Source organism: Ranitomeya variabilis, chromosome 3, assembly GCF_051348905.1.
Source record: "Ranitomeya variabilis isolate aRanVar5 chromosome 3, aRanVar5.hap1, whole genome shotgun sequence".
Classification (NCBI taxonomy): Eukaryota; Metazoa; Chordata; class Amphibia; order Anura; family Dendrobatidae; genus Ranitomeya; species Ranitomeya variabilis.
Genome location: NC_135234.1, coordinates 649,815,183 through 649,828,719, shown reverse-complemented (window position 1 = coordinate 649,828,719; position 13,537 = coordinate 649,815,183). Strand labels below are relative to the sequence as shown.

Below are 13,537 nucleotides of genomic sequence, written 5' to 3'. Positions count from 1 at the left end.
ACACCCCTTCCCCTGTACGATCCGTGTCAGCTTCCTACTGTGTACAGCTATCTAACCATCAAAATCATGTTGTGTAAGCCTATAATTCTCTAGGTGACTAGGTTCTGCTCCATTCATTACAGTGCTCGGCTTTCTCCATTGTTCCCATAGACTCAAATAGACTAGCGTCGATCATATGCCACCATACTACCCATTCAGTTTTGACAAGGACAAGACCATTGAGAGATTAGGACCCACATCTTGTTACCTGTGGGTCATAGTGATCAGCCATTTTATTATCTACCAGAAACTGTCACGTAATATCTGCAAAATCCATCTCTCCGCCTCACCCCTTGCCTTTGTGAATGTGGTGTGAGACAAGGCATACAGTAAACTCCCATCTACCTATAGTGCCATGAAGTCCTACACTCATGGACTCTAGGTGACATGGAAACCGGTTTTTTCACACACAATTAACATCTGCGATAATGGCACTGTAGGGCTAATTATTCCATTAAAACTGTAGCAAAAACGGTAGACGCCTTCTGAATCCCCATGGACCCTACTTTAAGTCAGTGAGACCCATCAGGTGCTGCTGGCATTCCCATTTCATATATACCAGACCACATGAACACCTCAAATACATTGTCAAGGGTGCTAGGATGTATTTCACCAGTTCAGTGCACAGAAGATAGAAGAAATCCTATAAGAAAGCAGCACTACGAGAACCAGACATAAAACTATTTACTTTATTTAATCACGAGTAAGATCACAGATTATAAAAAAACATATTAGGGATAGCATAGAATGACAAGGATTCACCAAAAAAGGTGACCACACAGTGCCCATCAGGTATTCAATGTCCAAATCGTATAAACCGATATATGCCTCACAGTCCGCTCCAAAAGTGCAAGTGCATTGTGGAAATATACATAACAGTAACAATACATATCCACCGCATAGTGAGTATGCTTTAGTAATGTACATGCACTAAGTACAATTTATCCTGACATAGCTGTCATAATATAGATTTAAAGTGAATACCGAGCAAGATCCGTAAGAGAAGGTAATGTGGACTTTCAATTGAATTACCTAGGGTGCCACGCTGCCAACCACCCCAACGCGCGTTTCGGCGTAGTGCCCCTGGAAGAAGGCACTCGTTGAGGCACTATTGAGCCTTGGTCCAGGCAGTCTTTCTAAAGACGACTGGGCCAGCGGACAAAAGCAACCACTGACCCTTGTGTCTCCATACTTGGTGGCAGTGGTGGGATACTACTCAGCCCTGGGGGAACTGCAGGGGACTGCTGTTTATAGATACCGTCCAAGTGCTCCGCAACCAGGGAGGCAGATAGACAGACCCAGCAGACCATAGATGAGTCATACTCTGCAGGTTTCAGACACCACTATGTGCAACCCCACCAGCTCGGCCTTGAGAAGAGGACTGGATTTACAGCCTCAACGGGAAACTTCAACAACAGGATTTGTGCCAGCTTCAACGGGTCGAATTGATCCAGGAATTGGTTCTTTGGGATCCCCGGAACTCCTCTGCCAAATCAATGATTCCAGGAGCAGTCTGAAATAAAGTACCCTGCCTTTACCTCCTCTCTGTGGGTGTCCAACAAAAGCGGGGTGCCACTGGTGGGGGTAGTCAGCCCTGGAAACCCCCCCCCCCTAATCCCAGCGAGCCAGCAGAAGGTTGAGACTCTGAAGTATGCACCATCTTCTGTATTTGCTGGTATTATTCTATATGCTATCATCTGATGATTCAATAAAGTATTGCCACACTGTTTTACCCTCACCTTGTGCTGTCTGGGTAGTAGTCTGCCCACAGGAAAGGAGTGCGGGCTAGCGGACGAGAGCACCCATTGACTTTCTTGACTCTGAGTTACTGTTGTGTTTCTCTGGACATAAGACAGGGTCTTACAATATTTTTCTGCTCCGAAAGATAGCTTAAGGCTTATTTTCAGGGGTAGTCTAATTTTTTTTTTATTGATTAACAATCCACATTTATTTTTAAACAGAAATTTGACTAATTGTTGATTTTTTTTTTTTTTTTTTTTTTATGTGTGCGCTACTTGTGTGATGGTCTCTGCTTGTTCCCTGCACAGCTTATGGTTCAGCGTGCGCTTACATCGGTGATGCTTGCTCAGCGGGCACGCTTACATGTGTAATGTTTCCTGCTTGCTCAGCGGGCACGCTTACATGTGTAATGGTTCCTGCTTGCTCAGCGGGCGCGCTTACATGTATAATGCTTCCCGCTTGCTCAGCAGGCATGCTTACATGTGTGATGCTTCCTGCTTGCTCAGCGGGCACGCTTATATGTGTAATGCTTGCTCAGCGGGCACGCTTACATGTGTAATGCTTCCGGCTTGCTCAGCGGGCACGCTTACATGTGTAATGCTTCCTGCTTGTTCAGCCTGCAAGCTTACATGTGTGATGCTTTCTGCTTGTTCAGTGGGCGCTCTTGCGGATGATACTTTCTGCTTGTTCAGCAGACGCTCTCTCGGATTATGCTTTTTGCTTCTTCAGTGGGCTCACTTACGGGTGATGCTTTCTGCTTGTTCAGTGGGTGCTCTTGCGGATGATGCTTTCTGCTTGTTCAGCGGGCGCGCTTACAGGTGATGCTTTCTGCTAGTTCAGCGGGCGCACTTACGGGTGATGCTTTCTGCTTGTTAAGTGGGCGCACTTACGGGTGATGCTTTTTGCATGTTCAGCGGGCGTTCTTGCGGGTGATGCTTTCTGCTTGTTCAGTGGGCGCGCTTACGGGTGATGCTTTCGGCTTGTTCAGCGGGCGCTCTTGCGGATGATGCTTTCTGCTTGTTCAGCGGGCGCTCTTGCGGATGATGCTTTCTGCTTGTTCAGCGGGCGCTCTTAGGGATGATGCTTTCTGCTTGTTCAGTGGGCGCTCTTATGTGTGATGCTTTCTCCTTGCTCAGCGGGTGTGCTTACATGTGTGATGCTTTCTGCTTGTTCCCAGCACAGCTTCTGGTTCAGCGTGAGGTTTCTCTTGTGCTTTTCCTACAAGTCTCACATCCTCGGTGGCCGCACATGGTGATAGAACTGGTTGCTACGGAGCTGGAATTGTGATTGGTTATCTGCCTCTTCCAATGAGATTAAATCCGTACATGGGATCATCATTTTAACCTTGCAGGGCTGCGTTTCGCCTAAGAGATGAGCATGCAAATCAAACGATCCAAGAGGAACTTTATAAAGATCGGTGGGATTTTCTATAGAGTTAATTGATCTGCCTTGTTACTTGCACTGAACAGAGATGTCACATACGTGATTTATATTCTACTACAAACAAATTGTGTATGTGCGTATGTGTGTGTATATATATATATATATATATATATATATATATATATATATATATATATATATATATATATATATATATATATATATATATATATATATATATTTATATATATATATATTTATATATATATTAATACGATTCCTTTTCTTTTTTAATTCTCATAGTTGACCGGATGATAGGTGAACCTAGGCAGGACCTGCAGCTCAGTTCTGTTAGATGTATGTAGGGATCTCTGTCAGGCTAATGCAGACCAGTCACTAGATTTCACAGTAAAATTACATGCATTACTTCATATATCTTAGACCTGATGAGGCTGGTGCTCTTAGTGAAAAGAATATCAGGATGACTAAAATCCTATATGAAAGTTTTCCCATTTGATAATAAAATGGACTGGATCTAACTGGACTCATAATGGTTCATATTAATATTCGGATTATTCAGTGATTTACAAAGTTAATATACCAGTCTCATCAGGTTTTAAGAAATCTATCTAATAATTTTTACAGTTTTCATTCTGATAACTGGTGACGGATCCGCTTTACAATTCTATAGCAAGTTGTGTGGACGCACATAAAGGTATATGCACATATACACTTCTGTCCCCCGGTCTTTGTCCCTTATGATCTTATTTCGGATACATTTATATACAGCTGTACCGTTGTTGCCAAAAGTTTTCATTGCTTTTAGATCTTTTAGTCAGAAGTTTCTATGGCTGCTGAACTACATATTTAAGTTTAAATTGAGGTTGGATTATAAGGGTATGTGTCCACAGGGCGTAATGGCTGCGCTTTGGACGCAGCGGATACCCCACTCCGCCCAAAGCGCCGCCCCCCTTTGTACGCGCGGTGATTCCGGATGTGTTCATTGAACCATGCGGAATCACCGCATCCTATACATAGACTGTGGTATTTATCTTGCGGAGACTAAGCGTCTCCGCAAGATAAATGGGCATGCTGCGGTCTAGAAAGATGCGTCGCATGTCCGGATATGCAGGACCGCCGGATGCAGCCCTGCATGCATAGTGGAGACGGGATTTCATAAAATCCCATCCACTATGCTGTAACATCTGGATGTTGCGTATGTACGCAGCTTTCAATCCGCAGCAAATCCTGAACATTTCCTGACCGTGGAAACCAAGCCTAAGGGCTTGTGCACATGTTGCAGTTTTGGTGCGTTTTGCCATGTAGATTTGCTAGCAAAACCTGAAGCAATCCTGTTGCCAATAAAGTGAATTAGATATAAAACGGCTGAGGAGAAAAAATAGTGCAAAATAGGGTCTTATCCTATAGTGATTACTAAAAATGGTATCAATATATACTGACCTGATCCCAGGTTGTATAGCTGCTGCAGATCCACGGGTGTTTTCATGAGAGAAATATGTAACAAATGGAAAGTTTGCGGTCTGTCTCCGCGCTGCCAGGTGATGATAATCTCTTTATTTATATAGCACCGGCATATTCTGCAGCACTTTACAGTTTGCACACATGATCATCGCTGTCCCCGATGGGACTCAGTCTATATTCCCTATCAGTATGTCTTTGGAGTCTGGGAGGAAACTGGAGAACCCTGAGGAAACCCACACAAACACGGGGAGAACATACAGACTCCTTGCAGATGTTGTCCTTGGTGAGATTTGAACCCTGGACCCCAGCGCTGCAAGGCTGCAGTGCTAACCACTGAGCCACCGTGCTAATGCCAGAGATAGTGTAATTTTTTTTCTCTGCGCCTTTCGAAGTGTAGCCCACTTCTTCAGGAAACAAAAACGATATCGGAGAATGAGTGAATGAGAAACCCGAAGTGTCATGCACGTGTCAAGTAACTTTGACTTTGCAGATTTCGTGCTTAAAAAAATCTGCAGCATGTCCATTCTCTGCTCATTTTCACTATTGACTTTATGCAAATCAATAAAAAAAAATGCAGGCATAAATGCACGTTTTTTTTTTTTTGTCTTGCAGTTTTTCTGCTAAGAGATGCAGAAATGGTGCAGAAATTTCTGCATCCATTTACTCCTAAAGGGAGAAAACCTATCCGGGTGAAGTGTCGCTGGGTGCACTGCCGATTAAAACTTGACGAGCAGATGATTCCTTTGAAAATTTTATTTGAACAGGTTTACACAGTCAACACGTTTCGAGGTCAATGCAGGACCTCTTCATCAGGACAAAAACCTAGTGACTCCGTTTTGTTCTGATGAAGAGGTCCTGCATTGACCTCGAAACGCGATGACTTTGTAAACCTGTTCAAATAAAGTTTTCAAGGAAATCTGCTTGTCAAATTTTATCAGCAGTGCACCCAGCGACACTTCACCCGGATATGTTTTCTCCCTAAGGCTATGTGCACATGTTCAGGAATGTCTGCAGAATTTTCCTGAACAAAACCGGACTTTTCATGCAGAAAATCAGCTTGCGTTTTTTCACGTTTTTATCACGTTTTTTGTGGATTTTTTGCGGAGCTTCCCAGTGCAATAATATAGTGGCAAAAACGCAAAAAATCCTCAAAATTAATGAACATGCTGTGTTTTTTTACCGTGTTTTTTTTTTTTTTCTCGGTAAAAACCGCAGCATGTGCACAAAAATTGCGAAATGCATTACAATGATGAGATGCTTAATGTAAGTGGTTTTTTTCGCGTTTTTTTCCGCAGAAAACGGCCGAAAAATCCTGAATGTGTGCACAAAGCCTTAGTCCTTTGGCCTTGTCGTGCAGCAGCTGATCTATGCGATTTTTAAATGTTGCTTAGGTGCAAATATACCAGGTGATCTGTTCCCTTCTATGAATTTCTGCATGTTTAACACTTAAAGCCCTGTTTGGCATTCTTCTTTTTCCCAGTTTCTACATTAACACAAAGTCTATGTGCACACATTCTGGATTTTTTGCGCGTTTTTTTGTCCTTTTTCCGTGGAAAAAAAATGCTTTAAAAACGCATACATAAGCATCCCATCATTTTTAATGCATTCTGCAATTTTTTTTGCACATGATGCGTTTTTTTCCCGCAAAAAAAACGCATCGCGGTAAAAAACGCAGCATGTTCATTAATTTTGCGGATTTTTTGCGTTTTTGCCGCTATTTAGTGCATTTGCAGAAAATGTCCGGTTTTGTTCAGGAAATTTCTGCAACAAATCCTGATGTGTGCACATAGCCTAAAAAGTATATTGGTAAATATTTAGAGAGTTGGCTATGGTCTGTGTGATTGTCGCAGTCATGGCTGATGTGCCCCATGCTGGAGGATCTGCGTTAGGCTACGTTCACATTTGCGTTGTGCGCCGCTGCGTCGGCGACGCAACGCACAACGCAAACAAAAACGCACGCTAAAACGCTGCGTTTTGCGACGCATGCGTCCTTTTTTGCCGAAAGTTGGACGCAAAAAAAATGCAACTTGTTGCGTTCTCTGCGCCCAACGCTTGCGGCCATGCGTCGCAAAACGCAGCACAACGCATGTCCATGCGCCCCCATGTTAAATATAGGGGCGCATGACGCATGCGGCGACGCTGCGGCGCCGAACGCTAATGTGAACGTAGACTTACCTCTACAGCAGGGGTGTCAAGGGCTGCAAACAGGTCATGTTTTCAGGATTTCCTTGTATTGAACAGGTGATCAGTTAATCACCTGCACAGAATGATTCCAGCACCTTGTGCAATGAGAAGGAAATCTTGAAAACACGCATGGTTTGAGGCCCTCGAGGAATGTAGTTTGACACCCCTGCTCTACAGTGTGCATTTAGATGTAGGCTGCACATCTGCTCCACACTCATCTGCTCCTGTGTGTTGGATCACTAGTACCATAAATCTTCGTCTCGGCCTCCTTTCCCTGCTTGTTTCCCTGTGCCCGTTTGCTCTTGCGCGCTCTTGTCAAAGCCTATCATGTCTTCCTGTCTTCCTCCTCACAGCCTCCCACGCTGTCCTGGGGGACGGAGGCTGATTCATTCATACGGATAAAACGGCCTGACTTTTACAGAAACCTTAATGAAAGAAACTAGAACAGAAGCATGCAGTGGAAAATGAGCAGATTGATGGGTTTTGGGGTACTTTGGGCTATTGTGACATGCTGATCCTTTGTCATCCATTTTGTGTGTCTGCCTTTTCTGGTAAAGAAACTTTACATTGGTTGTGGAATTATCTGCTGTGTTGTTTTTATCCATAGTTGTGTTTATTTTATTAAACATTTTTCTGCGCTAATGTAATCAGTGAATTGATTTCATGTGCTATTTTGAATTACCGTCCCCATAACCGTGCTTGGTTTTGACGTCACAATATTAGGATGCATCTGGGTTATTGGCGACGTAGCAGCACTGTCTGTAAAAAAAAAAAATATATATATATATACCGTATATATATATGTACAGTACAGACCAAAAGTTTGGACCCACCTTCTCATTTCAAGATTTTTCTGTATTTTCATGACTATGAAAATTGTATATTCACACTGAAGGCATCAAAACTATGAATTAACACATGTGGAATTATATACTTAACAAAAAAGTGTGAAACAACTGAAATTATGTCTTATATCCTAGGTTCTTCAAAGTAGCCACTTGTTTTTCTTTACTTAGAATTTGTATTATGGCAAGAAAAAAGCAGCTAACAGTCTATTCAGTAGGACTATCAGCTGTGTATCCACCAGACTTCTGCACAACACAACTGATGGTCCCAACCCCATTTATAAGGCAAGAAATCTCACTTATTAAACCTAACAGGGCACTCCTGTGAAGTGAAAACCATTCCCGGTGACTACCTCTTGAAGCTCATCAAGAGAATGCCAAGAGTGTGCAAAGCAGTCATCAAAGCAAAAGGTGGTTACTTTGAAGAACCTAGAATATAAGACATTTTCAGTTGTTTCACACTTTTTTGTTAAGTATATAATTCCACATGTGTTAATTCATAGTTTTGATGCCTTCAGTGTGAATGTACAATTTTCTTAGTCATGAAAATACAGAAAAATCTTTAAATGAGAAGGTGTGTCCAAACTTTTGGTCTGTACTGTATATATAATAAGCATGTAAAAGCGTGTAGAAATACTTGGAATGATGTGATGGAAATGGGCCTCTGTTCTCAATGGCTATGGCAGATCTATTGCAGAAATGGTGGTGTCCGTGCACAACAGGTGTGGTAGAGCGCAGTTACACTCATACAATCAATGTGCCTGTTTGTATGTCCTGTCTTTTTTTTTTTGTAAACTAAGGCTATGTTCACACATTGCATTTTTTGCTTCATTTATTAAATGCTAAGTTTAAGCAGGTTTTACTTAGGTTTTTCTGCATTTTTATTGTTGCGTTTTGGTCGGTACGTTTGTCTCTTGTGCACAACTTTTTTTATGCACTAAACTTCATCTGATTCAACTTCATCAGGTTTTGGCACCAAAAACGCAGCAAAACCTGATGTAGTTTTTACAGCGCTTTTTGTACTATCCATTGCTTTGAATGGGTGAGAAACTCTGAAAGAAAGGAAATGCTGCATTTTTCAAAAACCAAGCTCTTTGACAAAGCAGGAAAAAAACAATGTGTGTGCATGCGATTTCTGAAATCTCAGACTTTGCTGGCACTGTGAAATGCAGCTGAAAATCTGCATTAAAAAAAGCCGCAAACGTGTGAACATAGCCAAATTGTCCACAATAGAAACCCGGAGATATGTTCCACTTTGATTTGTGACTCAAACCTGCCAATGCAAGTCAATGGCCTCGTGAACTTGAAACAGAAGCACACGGGTGTCGTACACACGCAGTCCGTAGCTTGCTATGGAACAGCTAAGGCTACTTTCACACTAGCGTCGTTTGGCCTCCTTCGCAATGCGTCGTTTTGGAGAAAAAACGCATCCTGCAAGTGTGCTTGCAGGATGCATTTTTTCTCCATTGACTTGCATTAGCGACGCATTGCGACGGATTGCCACACGGATGCGTCGTGTTTTGGCGGACCGTCGGCACAAAATAACGCTACATGTAACGTTTTTTTGTGCGACGTGTCCGCCATTTCCGACCGCGCATGCGCGGCCGGAACCCCGCCCCCTCCTCCCCGGACCTTACAATGGGGCAGCGGATGCGTTGAAAAACTGCATCTGCTGCCCCCGTTTTGCGGCGCTTTCAACGCTAGCGTCGTTGCGTCGGCACGTCGCTAGTGTGAAAGTAGCCTTAGGTGCTTTCACCATGGCTGGCCCGGCTGTCTCTGAGAGATAATTTGCGATGTGCTTATTAAGCTGATTTTGCACTCTTGTTAATTTTATTTGGAGCTCCTTAACAAAAGGAGCAAATGACTGCAAGCTGGAAAGTGTCAAATGTGTTTAGTTTTTTCTCATTGGTTTTTTTTTTTGCACAGGTTAATACCGTCTGTGTTGTACTATGTTGAAGATGTCCCATGGCCACACAACCCAGGAAACTCTGGAGATCATGAAGGAGTCAGAAAAGCGATTAGTCGAAGAGTCTGTGAACAGAAGCAAGGCGGTATCTAGGTCACCCAGTAAAGAGGAACAGGAATCGGACGAACCAAACTCGCGTCAAGAACCTCAGGTTCTTATGCTTCTCATAATGTAATAGATTGTTATGCTGTGTTTGATGATTATACGGCGACATATAGATTATATAGGCCTGAAAACCATGAGTGCACTTGTCTCTATATATAATGGCACTTTTTTCTTGTCTTGTATGTGTCTTTTATTTACACGTCTATATTCAATAGGCTAGTTTCACTTCTGTGGTTGGGAGGGCTGCGGCTGGCAGTGTACTTCCTCCCTTTTCCTCCGTGAAGCCCCGCCTACTTCTGTATGTGTCCTGTGTTTCCCTGCGTACCTATCTTTAACATTGGGAACGCAGGGACGTGCGTTGTATGCGTCCGCATGCGGCAATTTGACGTGTGCGGCGACCGCACGGAAACGCAAAATTGTGCGTCAAATCGCCGCATGCGGACGTACACAACACACGTCCCTGCGTTCCCAATGTTAAAGATAGGTCCGCAGGAATTATACAGAAGTAGGCGGGGCTTCAAGGGGAAAGAAGGGCGGAAGTACGCTGCCATCCGCAGCCCTCCCAACCGCAAAAGTGAAGCTAGCCTTAGTGGCAACAGTCTTCCATCACTGACCTTTGTACTTGGGATCATTCCCCATCAACTAAACTAAATAGGCTCCAAATACACAAGGTTTTTCTGTAAGTTTAGTACTCATTAAATCTTCAGCCCCCCCCCCCCCCCCCAAAAAAAAAAAAAAAAAGAAAAGAAAAAGTATGCTGTCCTCACCAAAGTTCTGAAGCTTAGATGTAACCTGTCATGTCCCAAACACTATTAGCCTGCAGATATGCCGTTAATTTGCAGGTTAATGGAATTCAAAAGCTGTATGGCCTTGGCACTGAAAGCCTGGCTGGCATGAGGAAATTAACTTTATTACTTTTGGCAGCCTCTGGCTTTCAGTTATAAAGTATTTACAGACTTCGTACCGTAAGGATGAGAAAAGTCTCAGAATCTATACATCAATGACCCAGCTATGTCTTGCCATTCTTGTACCCTAACCTAAAACCTCATAAGGAGAGTAACACTAACCTGTTCCACTCATTTTGAGTACAATAAGTGTATCTAACTGATTTAAGTAAGCAATTAAATAAGGCATCAAAGATGAAGACACAAAGAAACTGAAAGTACGCCAGGGAAACACAGTACCCATTAATAGCGTTTACTGGGAATTTATAATTGATTACGGAGTGCGTGTCCTCAGATAAGGTGCCATCCGAGCATGGTCGGGTGCTAGTAGTGTCTTTGGCATGCTCGAATACTATGTTCGAGTCGCCATGGCTGCATGTCTCACGATTATTCGACATCTGCAACACATGCAGGGATTGCATAACAGAAAGGGAATCCTGTACGTGTTGCGGCTGTCGAATAATCCCGAGACATGCAGCCACGGCTACTCTAGCATAATATTTGAGCATGGCGAAGATGCTCTATTAGCCCTCGAGCATGTGTGGGTAGCTCCTTATCTGAGCATGCTCGCTCGTCACTATTGATTACCTATCTTTACAATAGTTCATCAATATCAAGTCTGTGGAGGTCAGACTCCCCCCAACCCCCCCCCCCAAAAAAAAAAAAACGCTATAAAAACGCAAAAAAAAGCATCCATTAAGCATCCTATTAATAGAATGCAATCCGCAATTTTTGTGCATATGTTGCGTTTTTTTCCGCGATAAAAACGCATCGCGGAAATAAACGCGGCATGTTCCTTAATTTTGCAGATTTCCCGCTATTTAATGCATTGGGAAGCTCCGGAAAAAAACGCGAAAATCCGCACAAAAAACGCATGCGGATTTCCTGCAGAAAAAGTCCGGTTTTGTTCAGGAAATTTCTGCAAATAATCCTGCCGTGTGCACATAGCCTAAAGGGGGCACAGTGCGCTGGCAGTGACAGCTCTCCTTACATTGGCCATGTATTCTAATTAGTGATGAGGGAACATGCTCCGATAAGGTGACATGTGGTCCGCACGGAACTGTATAATAGTTTTCTGAAGGCCAAATACCAGGAAGCATCAAACACAAAGTAGTTTATTTATTTATTTATTTACATAGTTATACACCAACAAGAGATGAAAAAAATGCAGTGAAAAAACCCAAGTGACCCAATTTACATAATATGTGCAGAAATGCGTCAGAAAATCTGCAGCATAAACTCGCTATAAGCTCATTGTGTGAGCCTAATGGGAAAATAGCCCAGAATGCAGAGTTATATTTATTTTTACTGTTGAAATGGCAGCTGATCAGTCAGAAGCAAAACTGAGCCCACCATAGTTTGTAGGGTCCGCCTGAAGCTGTGAGACTGTGGCGGCCACATTTGTAGCCGGAGTTTCATGGAGACCCTAACACTATTGTGAATGTAGCCTGAGGATGCTTTATTTGATGTCCTATGTTCTCTTACTGCTTATTCCTGTTGGGAAATATTCTTAAAATGTTATTGAATGTTTGTTTTTTGATGTATCTTTACTCATATAGAATCTGCCTCCTCTGGTTCCGTGTACATGACTAGACCATGTACGTAGATGTCGGCAATCGCAATGTGTACGCTGCTGTTTGCTTCTCTTTATTGGTTTCATTGTTTTTTTTTTTCTCTTCTTTCACGGGCTTATTCCAATGGTGTAGAGACGAAATCCTAGCCACGGACATGCCAGGAAGAGAGCCAAGGTATACCACCCACAGCTATTGCTCCTCTTGTGTTTTTTTTTTTTTCATTTTTGCACCTTACGTTGTAGAGCTGGTTTATGCCGTTTTCATAGTTCTTGAATTATTTGGCATGTTCATTCCCATGTAGACTAAAATAATATGCAATCAGGCTAATGCCCAGGATCTCCATCCCATCTCCAGAAATCTCATGTCTGGAAGGTGTCATTTATAAGAAGTTGTGTTTTACCATACATGAATGAATTGCCAAAAATCTGTAAAAAGTAGGGTTGGTAGTCAGCTTTTTATCTTATGATCTCCTGAAATCTCTGCTCATGAGAGCGCATGCGCAGATTGAGATATCTCAGGCGGCCATTTTTCCGGAGCCCACCGCATGGAAATCAATGGGAAGGGCACTCAGGGCCTGCAGCCTCGCACCACTGGGACACCCCCTTCTCCCAGCATGTGGCCTGCAGCATTGCCCAACTCCTGCCACCGGCGACCTTGCCCACTGCGACCCCTCTCCACCGCAGCCAGTACATTCCGCTTATAAGACACTCCTCTGTTTTCCTCCCAAATTTGGGGGTGGGTGGAGTGCGTCTTATAATCCGAAAAATATGGAATATAAGAAATTTGTATTTCACCATAATGTGTCTATTTCACAAAGCTGATTTTCTCTGTGTTCATTGTAATCTGCTAATCGTTATTGCTTTTTTTCAAGTGTTCCTTGTTGAATATGAAAATTTGTCAATAAAAATTTAATTATTAAAAAAAGTTTGCTGTCAGTCATGAGACTGTAAATGCCAGAGCTGCTGTACGCAAGACATACTTGTAGCGTGTCTTGCTGTGCTAAAGCCACCTGTCGAAAGGTTTCACCCAAAACACAGCAGACATAACGAAAGCCACGTCTGTGTGTGGATATGGCATATGGACAACATAAAGAGGAAGCTTCCCTCCATAACCTAGAACGGAGGGCGGCTGTATGCGAGTGGAGCAGCTCTGATTCTTATGGGTTTGAACCCATCTGAATGGCCACTGTGTAATTCCACATTCTCCCAACCTGGTGGTCGTGGCAAAAATGAGCAAAATGAAATGTGTGGAGATCCACAGATCAATCTATCTATA

The 13,537-nt window shown here is 43.0% G+C and overlaps 1 protein-coding gene across 6 annotated transcripts in view; it reads left to right on the top strand.

Moving 5' to 3' along the window:
- Positions 1–13,537, top strand: part of R3HDM2 (R3H domain containing 2) — a 136,983-nt gene that overhangs the window by 68,031 nt on the left and 55,415 nt on the right. For all 6 annotated transcript variants that reach the window (XM_077297718.1, XM_077297719.1, XM_077297724.1 and 3 more), the window contains 2 exons: positions 9,600–9,790; positions 12,395–12,436. In XM_077297718.1, coding sequence (XP_077153833.1) covers positions 9,623–9,790; positions 12,395–12,436 — 210 coding nt within the window. In that variant the 5' untranslated portion in view covers positions 9,600–9,622. The remainder of the gene's footprint in view (positions 1–9,599; positions 9,791–12,394; positions 12,437–13,537) is intronic.